Below are 26622 nucleotides of genomic sequence, written 5' to 3'. Positions count from 1 at the left end.
CCTGGCCGACACGCGCTGCGGACGCAGCGGGATCTCGGCCTTCGGAGGAGGCGTTTCGTGGGTGTGAGCTTGTCATCCGACCAGCCCTCCTCCAACAGGATGGACGACTCCTACTGTCTGTCAGCCCTGAGGTCCCCGTTCTACCCCATCCCCACCCCCGGCTCCCTGCCGCCGCTGCACCCGTCGGCCATGCACCTGCACCTGTCGGGGGTCCGCTATCCCCCCGAGCTCGCCCACTCCTCCCTGGCCGCGCTGCACTCGGAGCGCATGTCCGGACTCAGTGCTGAGAGGTAAGCCCGGCCCGTGCCCGGCCCCGTGTGCACACGCGGCTCCTCGGCCCGTCCTCAGCATCTTGGCTACTCGATGAGGCGGGGCGGGCGGGAAGCCTGGGCCGGGGGGGGGGGGTGTGAAAGGGGGTCCACACAGCATGGCCCCGCCTGAGCCTCTGCTTGCTTCACAGGCTGCAGATGGATGAGGAGCTGCGGAGGGAGAGAGAGCGGGAGCGGGAGGCTGACCGGGAGCGGGAGAAGGAGCGGGAACGCGAGCGGGAGCGCGAGCGCGAGCGCGAGAAGGAGCGCGAGCGGGAGCGCGAGCTGGAGAAGGAGCGGGAGCGCGAGCAGCGGGCCCGTGAGAAGGAGCTGCTGGCCGCCAAGACCCTGGAGCCCGCCGCCTTCCTGCCCGTGGCCGACCTGCACGGCCTCCGCGGCCCCCACGCCCCCGAGGAGCGCGGCAAGCCCTCGGAGCAGCTGACCCCCACCCGAGCAGGTACCCGGGCGGGGCCGGTGGTGGGGCGCCCGGGACCGCGGGGAGCCGCAGGGGCGTGGGAAGCACGCGTCCCGGGGCTCCCATAGGTCGCTGGCTGGGGCGCCGGCAGGCGGACGGGCGTGGGACCTGCCGTCTGTGACGGCGTTTATCCCCACAGAGAAGCTGAAGGACGGGGGCCTGCAGGCCCCGAAGCCCGTGCAGCACCCCTTGCACCCGGTGCCCGCCCCTCACCACGCCGTGCCCAGCCTCATCTCCAGCCACGGCCTCTTCTCGCTGCCGGGCAGCAGCGCGGCCACGGCCCTGCTCATCCAGCGCACCAACGAGGAGGAGAAGTGGCTGGCGCGGCAGCGGCGCCTGCGCCAGGAGAAGGAGGACCGGCAGTCGCAGGTGTCCGAGTTCCGGCAGCAGGTGCTGGAGCAGCACCTGGACATGGGCCGGCCCCCCGTGGCCGCCGAAGTGGAGCCCAGGCCGGACGGCACCAGGTGTGCGCACAGCTCCGTTCGCTGAGCGGGACCGGGGGAGTGGCGCGGTCTCGCCCTGGCCGGCGTGGGGGGGGAGCCACGCAGCCCAGCACTCCTCACGCGCAGGCCGGGCCCCGGCTGGCCGAGCCGAGACAGATGGGGCCAGGCCTTGGGTCTGCCCCCGCCCACCCGCTTCCCTCTGCCGACGGCTGCCTTTAATTTCTATTGGAGGAAAAGCAAGGATTGACAGGGGGCGTGGGTTTCTAGTCCAGGGGGGAGGGGGTCTGTTTGCCGCGATGCCCGGCCTGCCAGGTCCCAGGACATGGCTTCCGCTCTGCAGGGAAGCAGGGGGCCATCCCCCTACCCCACCCCCACATTTCACCGGCTGTGAGGCCGGCCAGGGCCAGAGGCGCTGGGGTCTCAGTGTCTGGGCACAGGGTGACCTTTGCTGTTCCTCTTCCCCCTTCCCTGCGTGCGTAGCCTAGTGAGGGTCTGTGGAGCTCGGCTGTGGTGGGCGGGAATGAGCCACAGGCAGCCCCTCGGGCCTCGTGGAGGCTGGCCTCCCGGAGGCCGGCCTCCCCAGTGGCCTCAGGACCAGAGGGGCGCGCGGCCTCCAGGTGTGGAGTGGTGTGAGGCTGCCTCACAGCGAGACCGCGGCTCTGGCGGGGTCCCTGCGCTCTCCGCTCGAGACCTGTTTATTGCTTGGCTCTGGTGTGTGGCGTTTTTATTCTGCCTGCGCACGTATGTCTTGTCTCCCTTGGCTGCGCTCCGCTGCTCGAGGCTTGCAAGCCGGAGTCCGCCAAGGTGGCCCCGGTACGGTGCGTGGGTGAGCACCGCCCGGCAGAGCGAGCGGAGCCGGCCGAGCTGGGAGGCCCCGTAGCCCAGCCCGCCCTCCCCCCTGCCCCGGCCTTTTTTGCAGACCTTGCCCTGGACCTGTGGGCAGCAAGATCCCACAGTAAAACAGAAAGATAAGAAAGCACAGTAGTCTTTTGTGATTTGGCTTGTGTGTCAGATGCGTGGTGGAAACATTTTTCACGGGGAGGCAGAGCGTGTGAAGGAAGGGCCCCAAGGCCCCGGGGTGGAGCTGGCCGCGGGGGTAGGCTGGCTTGCCTCTCACCTGCCCGTTGCCTGCCACGTCCAGTCCTCCGGCCGGAGGGGAAGACGCGGCGCAGCCAGGCACGGGAGCCCCGGCCGGCCGGCGGGTCCGCTCCGCTCCTCCGACTGACGAGTCCGTCTGAATTCTGTCTAGGCCGGGACCAAACCGCCACGAGCCGGCCAGCCGCGACCCCCCGCAGCACTTTGGAGGGCCTCCACCTCTCATCTCCCCGAAGCCCCAGCTCCACACCGTGCCCACCGCCCTCTGGAACCCCGTGTCCCTGATGGACAGTGCCCTGGAGACGCGGCGGGCCGAGAGCCACAGCCTGCACGGCCACCCGGCTACGTTTGAGCCCAGTCTCCAGGCTGCGCCGGTGCCCCTGGTGAAGGTGGAGCGGGTGTACTGCCCCGAGAAGCCCGAGGAGCCCCGCAAGCGCGAGCCGCCGGCCCGGGAAGCGGCCAGCCTGGAGCCTCCCGCCTTCCCGCACGGGCCTGGGCCCTTCCTTGCGGAACTCGAGAAGTCTGCACAGACCATCCTGGGCCAGCAGCGGCCCTCCCTCCCCCAGGCGGCCCCCTTCGGGGAGCTCAGCGGGCCCTTAAAGCCTGGGTCCCCCTATTGCCCTCCCACCCCCAGGGGCCCCGACCCCTCCTACATCTACGATGAGCTTCTGCAGCAGCGCCGGAGGCTGGTCAGCAAGCTGGACCTGGAGGAGCGCAGGCGGCGGGAGGCCCAGGAGAAAGGTGTGTGTGTGCGCGTATGTGTGCGTGTGCAGTGTGTGTGCATGTGTGTGTGTTAGGGGGGGCGACCCCCACCTCATGCAGCTGCCCGTGCTGCAGCTTCTCCGCAGCTCCAGGTAGCAAGCTCACAGACGGCTGGTGGTTCTGCAGGGACAGAGAAGGCCTCTTGGATGCCCTGGGGTGCAGTGCCCTGAAGGCAGATCACAGCTGCGGGGAGGAGGGGGCGGGCACCAGAGCTGGCCCAGCAGCTGAGCTGGGACAGGGCTCGGGCTGCGTCTTCAGCATGAGTTTCCTTTCTCCTGGAAACTCAGACCCAGCTCGTGTGGGACTTGGTTCTCCTCTGGAGTGCTGGGATTCAGGTGTGCACCGTTGAGCCGGGCTTGGAGCTCCGCTCTTCCCTAAAGCTACGGTGTAGACGGTCTTCCCAGGCTGTTGTGGAGTCCAGATTGACTTAGGGCTCCTCCCATTACACTCCAGGGGGGTTCAGGGGCCCGGCAGGGAGGGCTCTCCTGCTCTGTGCTCATCTCCTGGGGGTGCACACATAGCACACCAGCCGCGAAGGACACTGGGACCTTGGCATGAACAGCGGTCTTCGGGGGGTGAGCTCGGGGTTCGCAGACAGGCCTCACTGTCCCTCACACGCGTGCCCGTTCCTGCCCTAGGATACTACTATGACCTGGACGACTCCTACGACGAGAGCGACGAGGACGAGGTCAGGGCCCACCTCCGCGGGGTGGCCGCACAGCCGCCCCTGAAGCTGGACACGTCCTCCGAGGTACCCGGCCGCCTGCCCCGCGGCACACTGGGGGACCCCAGGCGGGGCGCAGGGACCGCGCGGACAGGCCGCTGCCGGTGGTGTCAAGCTGATTTGTTTTCTTTCCCAATCCAGAAGCTAGAGTTTTTGCAACTTTTTGGCTTGACCACCCAACAGCAGAAGGAGGAGCTGGTGGCGCAGAAGCGGAGGAAGCGGCGGCGGCTGCTGCGCGAGAGGAGCCCGTCCCCGCCGGGCGCCCAGAGGAAGCGGCGGACGCCGTCCCCCAGACTGGCCCTGTCCACCCGTTACAGCCCGGATGAGATGAACAGCAGCCCCAACTTTGAGGAGAAGAGGAGGTTCCTGACCATCTTCAACCTGACCCATATCAGCGCCGAGAAGCGGAAAGGTAAGGCTGAGGCCTGCGTGCTGGGCTGGCCTGCGTGCTGGGCTGCCGCGCTCGAGCGCCTGCGGTGGACACGAGGACTCTGCTCCCGCACAGGCAGCCTGTCTAGCCGCCGGCCGCGCCACTTGCTTCCCTCCGGGGACTAGGCCGGGCGGCACAGCGCCTCTTGCCTTGCTGGACCTCTAGCAGGCCTGCTCGGCCCCTGGGCTTGGCGCTCCGCCAGCGGAGCCTGGGCGCGCGGGGGTGCGTGGGGGTGCGCCGGACGGGTCTGGCCGCTTGGCCGGGTGGAGAGCCTCTGGACTCTGGTCCAGGGCTGAAGAGCGTGGCTGCAGCTCCCGGCTTCAACCTCCTGGGCACGGCATCCAGGTCCCCGCCAGAAGAAGCCCGGCTGTTGGCCGTGTGCGAGCTGGGAATGCAGCTTGGTTTGTCTGTGCCAAACCCTCCGCGGGGCAGTGGCGGACCCTGGGAGCGGCCCAGCCGTGGGCACAGCCGTCGCTTTACCTGGCGCCTGTGAAGGAAGCCGTCCGCGGGGCGAGAACACCACGGAGGCAGTGGAGGTGGCGGGCCGGGCCTGCGTTCCTTTTCAGGACACAGCCGGGGTTCTGGGGAGTCGTGGAGGGTGGGCACGCCGCCCCCATGCCGGGGCCAGGGCCACTGCCTTCGCCTTAAAAACACCCCCACCTGAGAAGCCGCCACCGAAGAGGGCGGGCACGCCGCTCCCAGCGCCCAGCACCGGCCACGCACTGCAGCCCTGCAGAGAAGCTGAGGATCGGCCGCTTCCTTCCCATGCGCGAGGCCGCAGCCACGCCGCGCCTTAACTCCAGGCTGCTTTTCTCACAGACAAAGAGAGACTTGTTGAAATGCTCCGTGCCATGAAGCAGAGAGCACTGTCAGCAGCGGTGGCGGACTCGGTGACAAGCTCTCCCAGGGACAGCGCTGCCGTCTCCCCGAGTGGTAAGGGAAGGACACCCCACCCGACACCAGCACACGGGCTTCAGGGTCGCCAGTGCCGCCCACGGTCGCCGCTGTGAACCGGGCCTGTGGAGATGCGCGCCTGCCCGCCCTCCTGCGCGCTGCGGCTGCGGCTGCACGGCTAGGACGCGAGGCGCTAGAAGGCAGGAGGCCAGTGGTGGGGCCGCGTCCGTCTGTCCGTCCACCTCCCCCTCTGCCGCCTGCCGCGGGCTCCTCGTCACCTGCTCTCACACCTTTCTGTCTTCCGTCCGATGCCGCCTCTGCCTGCCAAGGACACGGGGAGGCCTCGCGGCCGCCTGGCCACTCGGCCCCTCACCCCTCCGCCGTGACTCTGCTTCCTCCCGCCATCTGTCTTCTCGCATGGCCTCGGGGCGCAGTCAAGGACAGACTTTTGATGGGGAGAGTCTGGGTTCTTTGCTCTAAGTCTGCTCAGCGCAAGCCTCCAGAGCCCACGGCCACACCTGGCCACCCCGTGCTGACCTCTGCTTTCTCTCACTTTCTCTCCAGAACCAGCCACGCAGCCTGCCTCTCCGGAGCCAGACAAGCCTGTCAGCGTCGCTACCTCCTTGTCTGAAGTCCCAAAGGCCGTGGAGACAGGGAGGCCCCAGGAGCCAGCGCCCCCCGGCGGTGAGAAGGCCAGGCTGAGCGAAGCTCCCCGGGGCAAGAAGAGCCTGAGCATGCTCCATTACATCCGGGGCCCCGCGCCCAAGGCCATCCCTGTGCCGTTGTCCCACAGCGTCAACGGGAAGAGCAAGCCTTGGGAGCCCTTCCTGGCTGAGGAGTTCGCACACCAGTTCCACGAGTCGGTGCTGCAGTCCACGCAGAAGGCCCTGCAGAAGCACAAAGGTACAGAGCCCTGTCCCACGCTGACCACCGCGGGTCACTTGGGGCACAGCCGTGGGCCTCCCTGGCCCGCCCCTCTGTGTACACCAGGACCTGGCTTCTTGTCGGGTACGGGGCTGGGACCCGTGGCAATCATTCATTCACTTCCAGCAGCGCTAGGGTTTGAACTCAGAGCCTTGCACTTGCTAGGCACTACTTCATTTCTACCAGGCTCCAGGTGAGCTTGTGTGGACGCTGCATTTCCAGCACGTCAGCAGGTGGCGGCATCTTGAGTTCAGAAAGGCTTTGCTGCCTCCCCCGTCCGTGGGACCCACCCCAAGCACAGTCGCTGGGGTCAGAAGGGGACCGATGGCTAGCTTCATTCCCAGTAGATTCCAAGTCAAAACTGCTCAGGAGCTAAGTGTCGGTGGCTCACACCAGTAATCTTATTTGGGAGGCTGAGATCTGAGGATTGTGGCTTGAAGCCAGCCTAGGGAAAAAAGTCCATGAGAATGACATCCAGTTAAGTGGCAAAGAACCAGCAGTGCAGCTGTGGCTCAAGGGGGAGAGCGCTGGCCCTGGGCAAAGAACGAAGCAAGAGCAGGAGGCCTCAAGTCTGAGCCCCAGTGCCGGCACCTGCCCTCAGCATTGCTTTAGCCCCAGTGCCGGACAGGGCTTTTGCTTTCTTTATTTTTTCATTTTTGACTGAGGCCTAGGGTTTGATTCTTAGCATTGGGAAAACAACAAAAAGACTCCATAAAAACCAGGAATGTGACTAGAGTTTTCATAAGAATATGTCTGGGCCAGGCACCGGTGGCTCACGCCTGTAATCCTAGCTATTCAGGAGGCTGACATCTGAGGATTGCAGTTCAAAGCTATCCTGAGCAGGAAAGTCTGGGAGACAGCCAGAAAACAGGAAGCAGAGCTATGGCTCAAAATGGTAGAACACTAGCCTTGAGCAAAAATGTTCAGCAACAGGGCTGGGAAGGTGGCTCAGTGGTAGAGTGCTTACCTTGCATGCACAAAGCCCTGGGTTCGGTTCAATTCTTCAGCAACACGTAAGCAGAAAGAGCCAGAAGTGGTGCTGTGGCTCAAGTGGTAGAGCTCTAGCCTTGAGCTGAAGAGCTGAGGGACAGCGCCCAGGCCCGAGTTCAGGCCCCATGACCACCACCAACAAAAATAGTTCAGGAAGCCGGGTGCTGGTAGCTTATGCCTGTTATCCTAGCTACTCAGGAGGCTGAGATCTGAGAATCGCGGTTCAAAGCCAGCCTTGGCAGGAAAGACCGTGAGACTCCAATAAACCACTAGAAAACTGCAAGTGGCGTTGTAGCTCAAGTGGTAGAGAGCTTGTCTTGAGCTGAAGAGCTGAGGGACAGCGCCCAGTCCCAGAGTTCAAGCCCCATGACCAACAACAAAAAGTTCAGGAACAGCACTTAGGACCTGAGTTCAAGACCCATGACCAACAAAAAGAAAGGGCCCCAAAAGGCCACAGCACGCGCAGATGTGTCCTGAGCCACCGTGGCCCTCGTGGGCTGGAGCCTCACACGGGCCTTCCTGCGCAGCCCCTCGGAAGCACCCTTCCAGGGCGGGTAGCACAGTCTGCCAAGGGAGCGCAGGCCCACGTGGGTCTGTGCGTACCGCCACGCCCTTCCCGCGAGGGGGCTGCCAGCGGCCCTGTGCCAGCACCATTGCAGAGGTCACAGCCATGCTCGCTGCTGGCGCAGGGACAAGCATTCTTATGCTCTTCACCCCAGAGGGCTGTCTCTGGGCCCACTCCATGAAGAAATGCAAGCTCAGATGAGCGGGGCTGAGATCACGAGTCACCAAACAGGACCGCAGGCCGGCCGCCCTCCGTGGCCGCCTCGCGCTGTCCCTGACTGTGCTGGGCTCATGCGGGCATTTGAGGCAGACCCTTTTCCTGCACACTTCTGGGGTCTTGCTGCCCGCCTGGAGACCTGAAGTCCCGCCACCCCTGCTCACAGAGACACCCCTGTGCCTGACACCTGTTCTCTTCCAGGGAGCTCGGCTGTGCTGTCTGCAGAGCAGAACCACAAGGTCGACGCATCTGTCCACTACAACATTCCCGAGCTGCAGTCCTCCAGCCGCCTCCCCCCGCCCCAGCCCAACGGGCAGCAGGAGCCCTCGGCGGGCGGGCACGGCCCCCTCGTGCAGGAGCCAGACCGGGAGTCGGAGGAGGAGGAGGACGGCAGTGAGGACAGTGAGGACGAGGAGGACCAGGAAGCCCCCAGGCGCAAGTGGCAAGGGATTGAGGCAATTTTTGAAGCCTACCAAGAACACATAGAAGGTACTGGGCAGGCTGGGATGGGAGCTCTGGCGGGACTTGGGCTCAGCTAGGCCCAGGGGCCCGGGCCCAGGCCTGGGGAAGGCTGATTCCACCATCCCCAAGGCCATTTCACCCATGCCAAATACCCTCTCCTCCTCCTCCCCCCGCCAGGGAATTTACTAGAATGCCAGCCTGGGCACCGGCGTCCGTGGGGACAGCCCCAAAGGGGCCTTGCTGTACTGGGTACCTCTGATGGTGCAATGGCCCACTCTGTCACCGTACTTGGTACTGTCATCCTTGGGGATAGAACCCCCACCCCCCACCGTACACACTTTACACAAACTGGGCTTCTTCACTCTGAACCTCACCTCTGGGGACTCTGCGGAGGCTAGCCTGTGCCAAAGCTTTTATTTAGCCCTTCACCATTCCTGGTCCCAGGCAGGATGTTACCGTCCTCCCAGAGCACAGCTGGGGCTCTCCTGGAGAAGCCACAGGACGTGGGTCCTATGCCAGGTCCCAAGCCTGGCCTGGCATTCCCCAAGGATGCCCACGAGAGTGCCGGGGAGGGCACGGGCACCAGCCCCTCCTCCTGCACTCTAGCAGGGTGTGCTGGCTGCGCACGTGGACAAAGCTGGACAGCGGTGGCTAGCAGGTCTCAGACCAGTGCCACCTCCTGCATCATGTGACCACATTAAAAATGCAGTCATGTGCTACCATACTATACAAACTGGGTCCCCCCGTGACCCCAGCCATCTGGGAGGTAGAGCTGAGGATGAGCAAGGCTCAAGGCCAGCCGGGCAGCATTCATGAACCGCACCTTCCATCAGCGTAGCCAGGACACCAGTCACACATTGTTTGTTTCCTTCCCTCATGTTTGGATGTGTTGTCTGCAACTCCCTTACCTGTCATTATTTAATCATCTATATGTCTTCAGAAGCAGTATCTTACACTCTCAAATAGGGGTGGGTGTGCGTGTGTGTATGTGTGTGTGCATGTGTGTATGTGCGCACATGCTGGGACTTGAAACTCAGTTCCAAGGCTATGTCCCTGGGCTTTGTTATAGCTCCATTTCTGGCTTTTTGGTGGTTAATTGGAGATAAGAGTCTCACAGACTTTAGCCACTTGAGTAGCTAGGATAGCAAGTGTGAGCCGCCAATGCTTGGCTCATTTTAAATTTTAATGGCGCAAAAGGCATCAATCTTCGGGTTTGCGACGCCTTGTTTGGAAATCCTGTACCCCAGTCACTAGGATACTTGTAGCTTGCCTGACTCATTCTGGGCTACTGCTCAGCTGTTCTTGGCTCTTAGCTTTTTCCCATATATTTTAGGAAAGATCCTGCTAGGATTTCGCCTGGAATCTCTAAGGTAGAATTAAGAGGCACTGGTGGGATTCTTTGAAACTTAGCAGCATTCATTAACAATGAACCTTCCCAGAAGCCAGTTTTGGGTTTTTGTGGTTTGTTTTTTTTTTTTCTTGTTTTATTCCTGGTGGGTTTTTGTGGTGGTTGTTTGGTTGGCTTTTTCATACTGTTTGAATTTGCTTTGCTATCACCATTGTTTCTGCCTCTAAAATCAGGCAGCATTGGGCTGGGAAGGTGGCTCAGTGGTAGAGGGCTTGCCTTGCATGCCTGAGGCCCTGGGTTCGATTCCTCAGCACCACATAAGCAAAAAGAAAAAAAAAAGCCGGAAGTGGCGCTGTGGCTCAAGTGGTAGAGCGCTAGCCATGAGCTGAAGAACTGAGGGACAGCACCCAGGCCCCTCAGAGTTCAGGCCCCACAACCAACCAAAAAAAAAAAAAAAAAAAATCAGGCAGCATCCTATTTTTAAAGATAAAATTGTCCTTAAAGGCCTGAAGTCCCTCTCCCATCAAAACTTGGTCTGGTGTCTTGCTAAATCAGACTTTATTTGGTTAATAGCTTGTTTAAGGGACAGCAGTGATCCCCCCAACGCCTTCCTAATTAAACTGCCTTTGACTCTGGATCCCTGCTCATCCCCCTGGGTTGGGTTCATTTACAAGCCACGTGCCCGTGGCTCACTAGGAATCCTGGTTACTCAGGAGACCGGGATCCCAGACTCGCAACCAGCCCAGATAAGAGAAGCCCCTGAGCCGTGAATCTTCAACTAACTGAAAACATCTAAAAGTGGAGGTGTGCTCAAATAATAAGAGAGATAGCTGTGAGTAAAAAAGCTCTGGGACTGCACCCAGGCCGAGTTCAGGCCCCAGGCCGAGCAAGCAGGGATGCACATGCACGCGCATGCACACACTGTTGTCATAACCCAAAGAGCAGGGAGTGTGGTCCACAGGAGAGCCTTTGGCAGGCCACGCTGGAGGGGGGGGGGGCCACTGGGGTGAAGATGTGTGGCCCAGACCATGATGAGATTGCCACCTCTTGTCTTTTCAGAACAAAACCTAGAGCGGCAGGTGTTACAGACCCAGTGCCGGCGGCTGGAGGCCCAGCACTACAGCCTCAGCCTGACCGCAGAGCAGCTCTCCCACAGCATGGCGGTGAGTCGGGTTGGGGCTCAGGACACATGGGGTTTGGGCTTGGCACAGGCACATTTGGGGGTTAATCTATTCCTAAAAGACCAAAATTCTGCCGGGTGCTGGTGGCTCACGCCTGTCATCCTAACTACTCAGGAGGCTGAGATCTGAGGATTGTGATTCAAAGCCAGCCTGGGCAGGGAAGAAAGTCCGTGAAACTCTATCTCCAATAAACCACCAGAAAACCGGAAGTGGTGCTATAGCTCAAGTGGTAGAGCGCTCACCTTGAGCTGCAGAGCTGAGGGACAGCGCCCAGGCCCAGAGTTCAAGCCCCATGACTGACCAAAAATAAAAAATTTAAAAAAGACTAAAATTCTGTAATTTTGGGGAAACTCTGGCATCTGTTCATCATTCAAAGGGTTGGCTAAGGGGAATTACCTTGAACTTGCCCAGTTCTGATCCTGGAAGGTGGCGGTGCTATGTCGCCCCCTTTGGGGCCCGTCAGGGCGGAGGCCGTGGTGTGACAGTGCCCCTTCCCAGCTCTCCACAGCTGGCACTTACATGAATCTCCCTCCCCCCAGGAGCTGAGGAGTCAGAGGCAGAAGATGGTGTCCGAGAGGGAGCGCCTCCAGGCGGAACTGGACCACTTACGCAAGTGCCTTGCCGTGCCTGCACTGCACTGGCCGAGGGGCCACGCTAAGGGTCACCCCAGGTGACAGATTCCCTTGCACAGGCGGAACCTAGAGTATAGAAATATTATCTATTTTATTACCTTGAATATTTAATATTTTTCACTGGGAGGTTTGAAGCTTAAAAAACAAGAATGTGCCATGCATGAAGCAAAGGATTCCAGGCTCCAGGAAAACAAAGGAATGAGTTCACCTCGACTTCAGTGCGGCCAGATGGTCTTTGTCACCAGCGAGCAGCCGGTGTAGAAGGCCTAGAGTTTTCCTTTCTCACGGTGGTTTTATTCCTTCTTCCCCCACATAGGTCTTTCTGTTGTTGTTGTTGTTGTTCTAATCTGAAAATGAAGGCTCCATTCCCAACACTAAAACCATGTCACGCATCACCCCCAGTGCATGGAAGGGGCTCCACCCCGCTGGCTGTTCCTTGTGCTGCAGCTCCAGCGCGCAGGCCCGAGGCCACGGGGACCTCCTTCTGCCCGGAAGCGAGGCTCCCCCTGGCTGCAAAGCAGGCCGGGTGCACTGTCAGTGAAGGCCCTGCTTCACTTTCCTACAAACAAAAGCTATTTGTCTTCAAAGCCACAGGTCCTAGGGGCTCACAGAGCGGCCTCTGGAAACGCTCTCACCTGAGAGAAACCCACAAACTAAAGGTACCTTTTGTCACGTGTGGGGGAGGATGTACAGAGCTCTGTGTAGACATTCACACCCGCTGAGTTGTTACTGGGGTGGGTGATGGTTTCATACAAACATAAATTTTGAGAGAAAAGTCAAAGGTGCTTCAGCCTTGTACTGTGTATATATATTAAAAAAAGTTTTGTATGTTTTTATTACTTTAATTATTGTTATAAAAAGCCTGCCATTTTTAATATGTGGTTTGGGGGAATTTTTGTTTTTCCTCTTTGGGGGTTTTGTTTGTTTTTGTTTTTTGGGGGGAAAAAAACCCTTGCTTTTAGTGTTTGTACTGCTGCTGGTCAGGACGTTAAAATATTGAAGTGTTTTTAAAAATTAAAAGGAGAAGCAACACAAAAAGAGCTTATCACTGGCGCCTATGCTATCACTTCATTTTTACTTTGAACTGCACCAGAACCTGATGCAGAAAAGCCATGCATTACTCCTTACCTCCTCCTGTCCCTACCCCAGACCAGGTAACAGCAGATAGCGCGCAGCTGGGTCACGAGGGGCAGGCGGTGGGAACACGCAGATCCCGTGCAAGTTGACAGCCGCGCACATGCCCGGCTCCAAGAACCATTCAGCCGTGATTGCTGCAGAACCCTAACATTGCCAAGAGCGCGTACAGAGTAGGAACCTAAGTAGCTACTGAGTGCCAGGCTTTGTAAGGCGGCCTCAAGTAGGCCAGCAGTGGCTGGGGTGAACTGGCAGTGATGGTATAGAAAGCAGGCTGTTCCCACCACTGGCTGCAATACGCTGCCTTGTACTGCCCCTTCAGGCAGTGTTGGATCCAGATCAGAACAGCACTTCCTACTGGAACAGGCCCTCGCCATTTGCTGGCCTGGGGGTGGGGAGCGGTCACGCCAACCTTTGCCGGCCACCAGCAGCTGCACTTACTGGCTGCTGCTCCCGGGGGCAGTGCCCTGAGTCCTAGCCCTTGCTGTGCTGAGCAGCTTGCTGACAGCTGGCATGGTGTTGCTTATCTGCCCCCACACAGTTCGCTTTGTACGTCTGCCAAGAGCCTTGCAGTTATTAGCAAACTCAGACAGAAAAGCGCTGCCAGTATTGCCAGCAGTCAGCAAGCGCCTCCTTCCACCAGGAGGCCTGGAAAAAGCAAAAGGCTATGACCTGGGCCTCTTCCCCTGCAGAGACCAAGAGCCGCAGTCGGGGCAAAATGTCACTCCTCTTCTTACGACCTGCTTGCTACTTACGGAGTAAATAAAGGCTTAAGAGTCCACACCTGAGCACTCCACACGTCAGACACCTGGTGGCTTTGGCTAAAGCAAAGGGAAAAAGTAAATCTAATCACCTAGTGGAAGGAAAGGCCCGGCCTTCTCTGCGTCTGAGAAGTGTCCTTGTTGGTCTTATTGGGGGGAAGGCTGAGTCAGGGGCAGTAAGTACCACGACGCCTCCACTGAAAACTGCCCCATACTCCCATCACACTCCTCACCGCGCCCCAGCCTGTTCACATCCAAGTGCTCTTGTGCTCAAGAAGTAATAAGACAATCAGCGCAAGTACAGACAAGTAAGGCAGCATGCAGAAACCGAGGTTAAGAAAGGTGCTTGGAAGTGCAAGCACCAGACACTGCCTGGCAATGGCTTTCCTGCCCAAGAATGAATTCTTTTTATAATCGGGGAACACTTCAGATGATTCTGGAAGAACACAGAACATCTAAGTCTGTTCACAGCAAAGGACAAAACGCAGTCACAACCTCTGAGGCTCTGCCCAGCTTCCTCCGGTTGCGTTTCAAAGACAAAAGTTTAGTAGTACGTCAGATTTTCTCTAGAGCCAATGGTGCGCGCGTGTCAGTACTCCTGTGACTGACTACCTTGGTCCTTCTCAGCCATGTGTCTTCCGCGTCACCTGGAAGAGAGCCCCATCTGTCCTCTGACAGGGAAGTCACTAAACTGTGACAGACAAAAGCTCCATCATCTTTAAACCCAGCTGCTCTTGTTCACTTTTGTTTTAAACATGGCAAAATTCCATGCTTCCTGCCATTGTCTCAGACAGGTGACCAAAATAGGATTTGCAACATTTCAGTCTATATTCTAATTGTAAAGAAATAAAACACTTAGGCACTAAACTAGTGGATTGCACCCCCAAGAAAATTCAGATTATTTAAAGGATACCTTCATCAGAAAAAAGCTAAAGCATGGGAGATCTTGTTTGTAGCAGAACGGTATTTTCCTCAAGTGCTCACAATACTGCCAAATCTCCAAAACAAAAAAAAAACACCCAATTGCTGAGTTTAAAAGCTGACAGCCCCTTTCCCTCTGAGCCACAGACAGCATAGAAACGCAGGTACCCAGCACCAGAGGGAGCTGGCTAGCACAGACAGCTTCTGTCAGGCGCACGCTGTAGCTGCTCGGCAGCAATCTATACTTCCGTAACCAAGCTTCGGCTTCACTCCTTGCTGTAGCCTGTCCCCGCCTTTGACCCCGTGCTTAATGAAACTCCTAGTCTCTGCCTTGACCTGAGGAAGCCGGCCCACCCGTGATGTTGCTCGTGCGCCCCATGTTCAGCGCTAGGATGGGCAGAAGGGAGTACAACAGTGCCTCGGTCACTGGGGGCAGTTTAGATGCTGTGAAATGAAACCTGTTCTAAGTGTACTTGTTTAACTGTATTGTAATATTATTTGTTGAATGTAGTAATTAGGTATTTATGAATATATTGCTGTAATTTCTGACAACATCCAAAAAATAAAATCGTCCTAAATCATGTTAAGAGGAAGATCTTTTTTTATATCATAATGAGCATACCCCAGTTCCCCAAAAGAACTCAAACATGAAGACACTGATCCGGCACTCTGTTGGCCCAGGTACTAGAGATGAGATCTGAGAGACACAGGCAGGCGCCCTGGCCTCCACGGTAACCAGTAGTTCGCCCTAACAGGAAGAGGATTCAGATTAAGGCGGAGATGGAAAGGCAAGTCCCAGCCCCTGAAACCAGCTCTGGACAGCACTGTAACGCAGGCTGCCACGCAGCCTGGCCCGTGGGTGTTTAAATAACCAGCACCTACGGCCGAGACGCCTGGGCTGGGGTAACAGTGCTTGAGTCCTGTGAGCCAAGGGCAGAGGCCAGCCTCGTCTGAGTGATGAGGTTGTGCGCGTTCCCAGGACTCCCTGCAGCCTTGGACACACAGTTAAAAGCAGGCTGGTTCTAAAATCCAATGGTCAGTTTGCTGGATGGCACTGGACTAAGCGCTTCCCCACCGAGGCTAAGGGACCACACAATTAAGAAATGCTACAGTGAATTGCAAGGAACTTTCTCTTAGAAAAAAAGCATTTTCCCTGAATATATCAAGAATAGCGTACCAGTCCCACCCTTCCCAGCAGTCTTCTGCCTCACTTGGCACTAGAGAATTTCTTAATAAACGAACCAGACATCTTCTAGCAGTCAATGCAGTTTTGGGATCACCCGGACTACAAGGCTCACTCCTTGGGAGTTAGGCAGGGAAAAAACTCAACAAAATCAGATAAACCAGGTTTGAGCTGATGGCATTTTTATTAGGTAAGCACGAATCGGGCCAACATCACTGGCCGCCTTACCAGCCATCCCGTGTGAGCACCTGCACATTAAACTTAGCTCACAAAATGAGGACCAAGAAGGTTGCACAAAGGCCCTGGGGCTCACCACTGCTGCTTCACCTGTTCCCGAACTCAGTATAGCATGACATCCAGAACTTAACCCCGAATCCCCAAAGAAAAGCTGGCTTCTAGCATTACATGGGGAACTGAGCACTCAGGAGCTGTTTGAGGAATAACCACAAGCTGATATTAAACATCCATTCCTTGTACCATTCTGTGTTCACACACTCAGAGATGCCTCCGCTGGCCCCCTGGCATCACAGGAAGAAGTCTCCAGGACTCCAGAAGCACAAGTACCTCTCCCAAGTCCTGTGCACTCGTACGTCACCCAGCAAATCTGCAGTAAGTGCCAGGCTTCTAGAAGTCCTGAGACTGGGCACTCTCCGCGGGCTGCAGCAGGTTTGTGCGCAGCTTGTACATGTGGTTGAGCGCTTGTGTGAGGAAGGCCCCGCTGGTGTTGATCTCCATCAAGGTCAGGTTATCCAGCTAAAGGAAAAGGCAGACCAACTAAGCCAAGGAGATTTTGCTTTGGAGACAAAGTTACATTCTACTGAATAAACTCTTGGTGGGGGAAGCTGCTGGGAATGGAACCCCCCAGGGCCTCTACAGGCAAGCCCCAGTGAGTAGGGTTTTTTGTTTATTTGGTTTTTTTGGTGGTGATTTTGTTTTTGCGCTAGAGCTTACATTTAGGGCCCTGTGCTCTTGCTCAGCTTTCTTTGCTCATGCTGGCATTGAACCATTTGAGCCATACCTACAGTCCAGCTTTTTGTTGGCTAGCTGAAGATGACTCTCAGATTTGTCTGCAGACAGAGCAGACAGAATGCACAGCTGGGGCCAGAGGGGGGCAGTCAGAACAAGGCAGATCCTGTGTCTCTGAACCCTATCCTCAGATCTCAGCCTCCTCAATAGCTAGGATTTTAGGTATCAGCCACTGGTACTCAGCCCAGTGAATGGTCTTAAAAGCACAGCTAGCAATTCCTGTTTGTAACAGCCTGAGCAAGCAGGCTGCTGTGTGACACTCTGGCAGCATCAGAACTGGCAGGCAGAGCTGGGCAGCAGCAGGTGAGCAGCAGCAGCAGAAGGGCCAGCGATGCCTACCTTGGCATGCGCCTCCTGCTGCTGCACAAAGCTGTCAGCAGAAACCCGGAGCTTGGCCATGCGTGTGTCCCACAGATCCTTGATGAGGGTCCGGATGGCATCTGCTTTGGGGATGTTATCTGAAGCACTAAAGGAGGAGTGAAGACACCAAATAAATGAAAGCAACACTGGGCAGAAACATATCTTCAAAAATGCTGACTGAATTCAGATGAAACATTTGAACTATTCCAGATGCAAAAACTGTTTTGTCAGCCAGGGGCTGGAGGCTCACGCTTGTAATTCTAGCTACTCAGGAGGCTGAGAGCTGAAGATCTGAGGGACAGCGCCCAGACGCAGAGTTCAAGCCCCACGACCCACCAAAAAAAAAAAAAAAAGTTTGTTTCCAGATTTGAGTCTTGAACAGGTTAAATCCAGTGCAAGGATCCATGGATCCATGCTGCATTCCAGCTGAGCACAGGACTGGTGTGCGCCCCAAGGAAGGGTCTCATTAGCCATCCTGTCAGGGTACGGGGCGCTCTGCTGTGGAACTTCCAAGCAGGCTGGGCTCAGAGGCCGTGCCTTCTGCCACAGTGCGCAGCACTGAACACATCTCAACAGAAGCCCAGGTTCACAACCACCCAGACAGGAACCTAGCAACCCACGTTCCACCCTGTGCCTGACATAGCTGAAGGGCAGGGACTGTCCCACGGTACAGCCAAAGCAAAAGGCAGTTACACACAGAAGCAAGCAAGCACACACGAGTAGACACAGTGTAAAAGTTCACACAGTGCAATTCTGGGTAGACGCTTAGCATGGCAGTATCAGCCCTCCTAAACCAGCCTTTGAAGGAAGGCAAATGACCAGATAAAGCAGAAGCAAATACTCCTCACTCGGCATGCCAGCTTATGCTGCACATTCACTCGCATGCCACCAGCGGCTCAAGACTGGTAGGAAGCAGATCTATGGCATGCAGTGTATGTAGTGAATTGTACTACAAACCCAAACATTTACATCTTGTGCTCTGAACAGATTAAACAACAGCAAATCCCAGGTTCTTGTCTACTGAAATTCATAACAAAGTTGAAATTGGGTCCTGTAGCCCAACTGAATAATAGAAAAAAAGATTTTGGTAGAAAGTGCACACACAGTAAAAACCTAAAATAATGGACAGGCCCCTGGACAGGCTGTGCCTCTAGGTTCTCCCAACCCAGCCCTTGGCCCCCACCCCCATTCCCAACCTACCCAGTCTCTGCACTCAACTCTACTTTCAAGTCCCTCCCTCACCTGCACCTTTCACAGCTCCTCCCATACCCCAGGACCCCCAAGATCCTGCTCTGGTACCGCCAGGCCTGTGGCTCTGTTGACCCGCACTCTGCATGTACTGCAGCTTAACCCGCTTCCCTTCTGCTCCCAATTCCAGATCTTGCACAAGCACCTTGCTGGTCATTGTGTTTAGTAGAAGGAAGAACTGAACTGCAGGCTGCTAGCAACACAAGGCACGTTCATATGACATGTCCAGATTCCTTTAAATTCAGCCATGCCAATCAGGGCCCTAACATTTCAGTTTCTCTAAGCACAGGTACAGTCCCAGTTTTGGTTCTGCTCTTGAATTTATCAGCCAAAAGATGGTCAGGAAGCTTCAAAAGCCTGGCATTTTGCAAGCTAAATTCTAAATACCTCCCTGGCAAAACATGCATATGTGCACATCTTTTTGCTTTCACTCATTCGTTTTATGAGCATGCATCAAAGGCTTGTGCTGGGGACCCAGTGCATTCCAGAGTGGAATGGAAGAACTAAGGGATGTATTGTGGAGGCAGAGGTAACACAAAGGGAAAATGGGGATGGGGGAGCCCATCAGTCCTGCAGATGTAAGAGATGGGGCTGCTACTTATGACCGTAAAGAACAAGGGCCAAGGAAGAGAGGGTGGGGGTAGAGGACTAGAACCCACTATCCTGGGCCTTGACAATTACTTACTGATTCAACAGGAGTTTGGTGAGCTCCATGTAGTAAGGGCTGGGCACAGGGGTAAATGTTTCCTCCTTTCGTTCATGATCCCTCAGCTGCTCCAACTTTTCTGAAATGAGAGGTTAAAAGTTTTATCATCACTACAGATGAGACTTTTTTTTAACCTTTCGTATTTACTTATTTGATCAACCAGCAAATTCATTAAAGAAGAAGCCCTTCCGGAATAATTTAACAGTGACTAGATGATTCCAGGTCTGCTTGAAACTCTCTCCGGAAGGCAGGCAGTTAAGCTTTTGCTGTCGTTGCTGTAGTGGGGGAGAGGGGCTGATCACAAACCGAGGCTAACTCCGACAAAGTCAAAGCTCTCCACCCCATTTTACCGGAGAGCCTCCTGGGCACGGCGGTCCCAACATGTTTGGAAGGCTGAGATCAGGAAGACCTCAGTTCAGGCCAGCCAGAGCAAAGAAAAGCTCAGAGACCCCATTTTTACTGAAAAGGCCAGAATAAATAGCAGGATCCAGGTCCAGTTTGGCAAGGGCAAAAAAAAAATAACCAGAGCGGAAAGGGCTGGGGGCGTGGTTCGGGTGAAAAGCCCTCGCCTGGCCTACAAGTGCCACCCCGGGAGTCGGGGGTCCGCGGTGCCGGGTCCCCGGGTGTCGGGGGTCCGCGGTGCCGGGGTCCCCGGGTGTCGGGGTCCGCAGTGTCGGATCCCCGGGTGCCGGGGTCCCCGGTGCCGGGGTCCGCGGTGTCGGGTCCCCGGTGCCGGGCGTCTGCGCGCACTCACCCACATCCATCCAGGCCGGAGGCAGCACGCGGCACTTCTGCCTCTGCTTCAGGTTGACGGCCAGCCACAGCGGCACGTCCACGGGAAGGCCGGGGTTAAACGGCCCCAGGTCCCCCTGCGAAGGGCCCGGGCGTCACTGCAGGAACCGCCCGCCGCCCCGAGCGCCCCCCGCCCCGAGCGCCCGCCGCCCCCTGCCCCGAGCGCCCGCCGCCCCGAGCGCCCCCCGCCCGCCGCCCCGAGCGCCCGCCGCCCCCTGCCCCGAGCGCCCCCCGCCCGCCGCCCCGAGCGCCCCCCGCCCCCCGCCCCGAGCGCCCCCCGCCCGCCGCCCCGAGCGCCCCCCGCCCGCCGCCCCGAGCGCCCCCCGCCCCGAGCGCCCCCCGCCCCGAGCGCCCCCCGCCCGCCGCCCCGAGCGCCCCCCGCCCGCCGCCCCGAGCGCCCGCCGCCCCCCGCCCCGAGCGCCCCCCGCCCGCCGCCCCGAGCGCCCCCCGCCCGCCGCCCCGAGCGCCCGCCGCCCCCTGCCCCGAGCGCCCCCCGCCCCGAGCGCCCCCCGCCCCGAGCGCCCCCCGCCCCGAGCGCCCCCCGCCCGCCGCCCCGAGCGCCCGCCGCCCCGAGCGCCCCCCGCCCCGAGCGCCCCCCGCCCCGAGCGCCCCCCCGCCCCGAGCGCCCGCCGCCCCGAGCGCCCCCCGCCCCGAGCGCCCCCCGCCCCGAGCGCCCCCCGCCCGCCGCCCCGAGCGCCCGCCGCCCCGAGCGCCCCCCGCCCCGAGCGCCCCCCGCCCCGAGCGCCCCCCGCCCCGAGCGCCCCCCGCCCCGAGCGCCCGCCGCCCCGAGCGCCCCCCGCCCCGAGCGCCCCCCGCCCCGAGCGCCCCCCGCCCGCCGCCCCGAGCGCCCGCCGCCCCGAGCGCCCCCCGCCCCGAGCGCCCCCCGCCCCGAGCGCCCCCCGCCCCGAGCGCCCCCCGCCCCGAGCGCCCGCCGCCCCGAGCGCCCCCCGCCCCGAGCGCCCCCAGCCCGCCGCCCCGAGCGCCCGCCGCCCTCACCCCAATGAGGTAAATCTTGTCCAAACTGAAATTAGGGATGATGGTAACCAGCTCTTTCTCAGCCAGAAACTCCACCTCGGCGGCGTCCATGGCGGCCTCAGCGGCCGGCGGGGAGCTCGGAGTCTCACGGGACACCGGGGGTCTCGGAAGAAGCGTCGCTACCGACGCCACTTTCCCGCCACGGTGCAGGGCCCGCCCCCGACCGGAAGACCGCCTTTGGCAGCCTATCGAAACACAGCGCTCTCTGCAGGGAGCGAGAGGCGGATACCGCTCTTGTCACCCGTCTTCGGGTTGGCCAGTCTGAGAGAGGCTGCGCGCCTGCCCCGCCCCATCCCGTAGCCCGGTTCCCGCCCCTTTCGCGAAGGCTTCCGGCCCCGCCTGCCTGCTCACCGTCTCCCGGCCCCGACGTGAGCCTGATTGGCTCCTCCTCCGCGGAGCCCCGCCCGCGCGCCCCCGCGAGAACCCCTCCTCCCCTCCTCCCCTCCTCCCCTCCTCCCCTCCTCCCCTCCTCCCCTCCTCTCCTCCTCCCCTCCTCCCCTCCCTCTCTCTCCTCCCCTCCCTCTCTCTCCTCCCCTCCTCTCCCTCTCTTCCCTCTCTCCCTCCCTCTCCTCCCCTCCCTCCTGCCCTCCTTCCTTTCTCTCCTCCTCCCCCCACCTCTCCCTCCTCCTTTCTCTCTCTCCCCCTCCCCTCTTCCTCCCTCTTCTCTCTCTCTCTCTCTCTCTCCTGTCTCTCTCTCTCTCCCCTCTCCCTCCGTTCTCTCCTTATTGACCCCAGGGCTTCCCACCCGCTGAGCACAAGCTCTCCAGCCCAGCCAGCCCCTGCAGGTGGAGTGCTCCACTCTGCACACCTGCTTCCAAACCAGATGCCCTCAGCAGGGCGCACGGGTCAGCGAACTCACCTGTCAGAACTCCCAGAAGCAGAAGCGTGTCATTACCATGGCTCTCCCGGGAAGTGTGATCCAGGCGTCCTGGGGGAGGACAGAAAGCGGAACCATCACAGGTCAGGTGGCCATGTCGGGCGGTAGTAAGCCAGAAAAGGTTACACTCAATCTATGGTTGGTGGGGGCGAAGAGGCTGAACACACATTTCACACTCTGGTCATGAGGCCCTGGGAACGCCAGGTGTGGTGGTATATACTCATGACCCCAGCGTCAGAAGGACGGCAAGTTCAAGGCAAGCCCAGGCTACATAGCCAGACCCTGTCTCAACATAAAGCAAGGCTGTATTTGCCTGGTATGCACATGGCCCTGGGTTGCATATCTAGCACCAAAGAACAACTGCCTGTTGCTTATCTCCATTAGGAGCTATCGGGGGCAGACCTGGAGGTTTTACCGTGTACTAGAACCTTCTGCAGCTAGGAATCTCCAAGGAAATAACCAAAGCTCACTCGGGCAAGGAGCCCAGTAGAGCCCTGGCCCTTTCTTCTTTAAATTGATCTGGGAGGAGCAGATGCCTGAAGTGTTGGGAGGAGGGGGTCGTGGGCCACCTGGACCCTGCCAAAATAGAATCTGCCTCCGGCTTCCGCCAAGGGTGGGTGCCAGCTTGTCTGCATTTTTGATTGATGGGGAAATGTTTTCTTGACTGGCAAATATTTGTGTTGGCAAGGCTTCACTTCCTGGTTTTCGCAGCCTATAAAAAGAGCAAAAAGGAAGAGCTCTGGGGAGACAGCTGAAATCCAGAAGCTACAGTGGGAGCAGAAGAGGAGAGCAGTCCAGCCTCAGTGTCCTGACCTGTAAAACAGCCCATGCTGCCACTTGCCCCACAAGGCTTCTGGGAGAACAAGTGTATTCCCTCCACTGCACAAGGCGCGGATGCCCCTACCAGGTAGGGGGCTCAAAATGTCCAAACAGCAACCACAACCCAACGTCCGCTAACAGATGCACTGAGAGGCGGAAGGTGCCATGGAGAGCCACAGGTACCTGCCGCTGAGCACCCATGGCTCACGCCTGTCATCCCAGCTACTCAGGAGGCTGAGATCTGAGGATCACAGTTCCAAGCCAGCCCAGGGAAGAAAAGTCTGTGAGACTCTTATCTCCAATTAGCCTGAGCTGTGGCTCAGCTAGTAGAGTACCAGCCTTGCTTGGGCAAAAAAGCTCAAGCTGAGTTCGAGCCCCAGTATCAGCCTAGACATGCACCTACAAAGTCCACACATTGTATGACTCTCTTTGGATGCATGTTCAGAATAGGCAAGTCCGTACGACAAAGATTTTGTGGTTGCCTGGAGACGGGAGAAGAGGGAGGGTGGGCTGGGGAGAGATGACGGTTAATCATTTTTATGGAGTGATGGAAACATTCAGGTGTTCGAAGGCAGTGACGGGTGCTACCGTAAACCTCCTGGCGGCTTCAGAGGGTGACTCTTACACGAGGCGAATTATTCCTCTTTAAAGTCTGGAGGTTTATTATTTTGGGGGTTAGTGCTTGGATTTGAACTCAGGCTCTCAAGCTTGTTGGGCAGGTGCTCTGCCACTTGAGGCCGTTTCTTTTTAGCCCTCTAAGCTCAGGCACACACAGTCTGACAGGAGAGGTGGGTGGCTGGAGAGCTATAGGAAGTAACTGAGCAGTCAGAGGGCACTGGGGCTTCCAGACACAGTCAAGAAGAGAACCAGAGGAATGGAGCTGGGGGGAGCTGAGGTGCTGGGTGGTCTGTGACCTGTGCAGGGTTCCCCGCTCTGGAACCGTCTTCTAGAAAGCAAGGCTGCCTGTTCACATCACCTGTCAGGCTTTGTTCAGATGCCCGGGGGCACACGCGAGACATACAGAAACAGCTTTTGTTTCCTTTTGTGTTTTCAATCCATGCGCACATTTCCCTCATACCAGTGAGAGTGTGCAGTATTTGTCTTCCTATGCCCAACTTACAGCATCATGTTCATCTGCGTTGTTTCAGATGACAGAACTTCCTGCTTTGTAAGGGCTGAGTAGCAGTCTGCTGTATTTGTGTCCAGTTGTTTAGAATCCATTTACCCTGGGCTGGGAATTTGGCTTAATGGTAGAGCACTTGCCTGGCATGCATGAAGCTCTCCTGGGTTCGATTCCTCAGTACCACATGAATAGACAAAGCTGGAAGTGGAGCTGTGGCTCAAGAGCTCGCCTTGAGACAAAGGAGCCCAGGGACAGCGCCCAGGCCCTGAGTTCAAGCCCCAGGACTGGCAAAAAAAAAAAAAAAAGGCATGGACAGTTGGGTGGATCCCACGTGGGGATTTTTGTGAGCAGTGTGGCAATGCTCATGTGAGTGTGTGTGGGAATCTCTTCAACACACACACAAATTTCAATTTCTTCAGAAACTCCAAGAATCTGGAACTGCTAGATCGAGGTTTTTGTTTTTTAAATCATACATAGATTCCCTACATAAGCACTCACTTGCTCTGTCCACTAGAGGGCAGAGCTGCAGCACCGGCCCAGACCTTGGTTGAGAGCCTCATTCTCCAATTTGTGGAACCTGGGTTTCTTTTAGGAAGCAAGAAGCCATTGTAGGAAGAGAGCTCAAACTTGACACCAGCTGAAAAATCAAATAAAGAAAGAAATAACAATAGTGGCAAACTGAACATTCACACCTGTAATCCTAGATACTTAGATGACTGAGATCTGAGGATCACGGTTTGAAGCCACACCCTTCAAGTAAGTCTGTGAGACTCTTCTCTCCAATTAACCACCAGAAAACTGTAAGCCAGCCAGGCAGCGGTGGCTCACACCTGTCATCCTAGCTACTCAGGAGGCCGAGATCTGAGGATTTCAGTTCACAGCCAACTCGGGCAGGAAAGTCTGTGAGACTCTTATCTCCAATAAACCACTAGAAAAGTGGAAGTGGCGCTGTGGCTCCAGTGGTAGAGCGCTCACCTTGAGCTGAAAGCTGAAGGACAGCGCCCAGGCCCAGAGTTCAAGCCCCACAACCCGACAAAAAAAAAAAAAAAGTGGTGGAGTACTAGCCTTGAGCAAAAAAACCCAAAAAACAAAAAACACCTCAGAGACAACACCCTGGCTCTGAGTTCAGGCCCCATGAGCAGCTAAGAAAAAGAAGCGAAGAAAGTGTCGTTGAAGGTAGGCGCCCTTGATTAGCAGTGATAGAGGGCACTATCACGTGGGTGTTTCTCCCTAAAAAATTCCTACCTCCAGTCTGAACATGATCCTCGCTTCAGGCAGACCCCACAGGTGCGCAGCACAACGCTGGGCCAGCATTGTGGGGACCATGACGGCCACCCAGACCAGAGCAGGTCCCAGAGCTGCCAGGGACCGGGACGGTCAGGCGGCTCCAGCGGGCGTTGAGGGGGAGTGAGGGCCTCGGGAGCTATGGACGTTCGAGTCACTCCTGGCTCCTTATCGATGACATTGGGGTGGTGCTGCGGGGTGAGGGGGCGGGGCGTCACAGCTGCTCCGCTGGTGACCCCAGCCACCCCAGGTCTGCTCTGGGCAGGACACTCTCCCCGCTGGGTTTTGTGGAGGACTGTGGTGGAGACCCAGAGAGCAGACAAGGCCTCACCCTTCTCAGGGCCTGCCCTTGTAAACTGCTCTGTTCAGGGTTGGTGGCTCACACCTGTAATCCTAGCTTCTGGGGAGGTCCTGAGCTCAGGCAGCAAAAAAAGCAACTCTCATTTTATTTCGGGTTTTCCATCACAAAACCCAACAGATGCCCCCAATCCTGTCCTTCCTATATCTGGGCAAACACTGTGTGTCCCCAATTGGTCTGGAGGAATGGAGCCCTGCAGAATGCTCCACCCCCCTCAGCTTAGGCACAAGGATCGCCATCTCCCAAATTAAATCAATGAACACCACCTGCAGCCTTACAGTAGTCTACAAGCTCCACGTGTGTATCTTGGCCATGCCCATGACTAGTGAGCCTGCCTCGTCGCAGAAAAACTTGAGGTGAAATGGCCAGACCATGTCCCTGTGCAGCCCAGGCTGCCCTAGCCCCCCCGCTAGCCTGTGCTGGATGATGCTGGAGATTCCGTGGTGTGTTTGAAGAGGGGCGGGGCGTGGGGCGGGCGGTGCCCCTCTCCAGCAGGAGCAGGAGACGCTCAGAGGCGCGGGCGCACGTGACTCCCTGTGTGCACCCTGCCAGGCAGAGCCGAACACAAAAAAAGCTCCCGGTCCACCCAGGGGGCCACCGGGCCCTCTGACCCACTTGTGGCTCTCACAACCTGGCAGCCTGTGCCCCAGGCCCCTGCGGTCCTGCCTGCAGCTGGCACGTCCCCTGGCTCAGGCGGGAGAGTCGAGGTAAGGCTGCGTCCCTGTGCTGCCCCTCCGCGGCCTTCCAGCATGGTGTGAGTACACCCTTGTGTCTTTTTGCCATCTGCTGCTGTCATTATAAAATCACATTCCCATCTGCTTTCACACTCCCTCCCCCCCATCCCCCCCCCCCCCCCCCCCCGCTTTGCAGGAAGGCACCATGAATCCCAAGAGGCCAGACCAGAATGTTCCCTGGTCCCCTGCCCCTCCCCCCCAGCTGCCCTCAACACACCAGGGCATGGCTGAAGAGCCATCTTTGTCTCTCCTCCCTAGTGCTCATCACCTCGGCCTCGGTCACCCAGCACTCTTCGGTGGGAGCCATTCACGCATTCACAGCTTCTTGTTTTAATCAGTGTGCTGGGCTGTGACAAACCACAGACATTGCTAATCCATCCCTGAGGGTGTGTTCAAAGAAGGCCCAGTAAGTCAAGGAGTAGTGTTTGAATCTGGGCCTCTAGGCCGGCTCTGAAGAGGCCCTCCACTGGCCGGAGAAGCAGCAGGCTGACACCGGAGCAAGGGCAGGAAGGCTGGGTAAGGTCAGGCCTGCGGCCTGCGGCAGAGATTGGGAGCACCATCATTGGAAGCCAGCTCAGGCAAACACAGTGAGATTCCACCTCCATAAAGTCTCCAGAGCTGCGCGGGTGGGGCCTGCGGGCCACCAAGAGGCCAGAAGTAGCCGGACGCCGGTGGCTCACGCCTGTAATCCTAGCTACTCAGGAGGCTGAGATCTGGGTTAAAGACCAATACAGACGGAAAAGTCGGTGAGATTTTTTTCTGGGTCAGTCCTGGCGCTGGAACTCACGGTCTGGCGCTGTCTCTGAGCTCTT

At 58.0% G+C, this 26622-nt stretch overlaps 2 protein-coding genes and 1 long non-coding RNA gene across 3 annotated transcripts in view; 2 read left to right on the top strand and 1 right to left on the bottom strand.

Moving 5' to 3' along the window:
* The window catches only part of LOC138822851 (genetic suppressor element 1-like), a 227114-nt gene extending 212268 nt beyond the window's left edge, over positions 1-14846 (top strand). Inside the window, exons 7-17 of the mRNA XM_070015803.1 lie at positions 99-290; positions 461-765; positions 923-1247; positions 2476-3062; positions 3722-3834; positions 3949-4219; positions 5057-5170; positions 5696-6034; positions 8028-8315; positions 10696-10799; positions 11357-14846. Of these exons, the coding sequence (XP_069871904.1) occupies positions 99-290; positions 461-765; positions 923-1247; positions 2476-3062; positions 3722-3834; positions 3949-4219; positions 5057-5170; positions 5696-6034; positions 8028-8315; positions 10696-10799; positions 11357-11491 (2773 nt within the window). The 3' untranslated portion in view covers positions 11492-14846. The remainder of the gene's footprint in view (positions 1-98; positions 291-460; positions 766-922; positions 1248-2475; positions 3063-3721; positions 3835-3948; positions 4220-5056; positions 5171-5695; positions 6035-8027; positions 8316-10695; positions 10800-11356) is intronic.
* A 767-nt stretch (positions 14847-15613) lies between these two features.
* Positions 15614-20769, bottom strand: LOC138822856 (DNA replication complex GINS protein PSF2). The gene is made up of 5 exons (XM_070015813.1): positions 20577-20769; positions 19543-19657; positions 18768-18867; positions 16814-16940; positions 15614-16201 (listed from the first exon to the last, which is right to left on the bottom strand). The coding sequence occupies exons 1-5, from the start codon at positions 20664-20666 to the stop codon at positions 16073-16075; spliced, it is 561 nt and encodes a 186-aa protein (XP_069871914.1). The 5' UTR covers positions 20667-20769; the 3' UTR covers positions 15614-16072.
* Positions 20770-21261: 492 nt separating this feature from the next.
* LOC138822859 (uncharacterized) lies at positions 21262-26485 on the top strand. The gene is made up of 3 exons (XR_011370644.1): positions 21262-21575; positions 22204-22399; positions 26069-26485. It is a non-coding gene; the product is annotated as an uncharacterized lncRNA (long non-coding RNA).
* Positions 26486-26622: the final 137 nt, after the last annotated feature.

Source organism: Dipodomys merriami, unplaced genomic scaffold, assembly GCF_024711535.1.
Source record: "Dipodomys merriami isolate MVZ:Mamm:240054 unplaced genomic scaffold, mDipMer1.0.p SCAF_116, whole genome shotgun sequence".
NCBI lineage: Eukaryota > Metazoa > Chordata > Mammalia > Rodentia > Heteromyidae > Dipodomys > Dipodomys merriami.
Note: the sequence above shows the minus strand (reverse complement) of the source record. Positions and strands in the feature narration are given on the sequence as shown.

Excerpts from the sequence above, each read along its gene's own strand:
- LOC138822856 (XM_070015813.1), bottom strand. The coding sequence starts at position 20,666 with ATGGACGCCGCCGAGGTGGAGTTTCTGGCTGAGAAAGAGCTGGTTACC. Across the intron at positions 19,658-20,576 it reads ACAAGATTTACCTCATTGGG|GGGGACCTGGGGCCGTTTAA; the intron begins GTGAGGGCGGCG and ends GGCCCTTCGCAG. Across the intron at positions 16,941-18,767 it reads ACCAAACTCCTGTTGAATCA|TGCTTCAGATAACATCCCCA; the intron begins GTAAGTAATTGT and ends CTCCTCCTTTAG.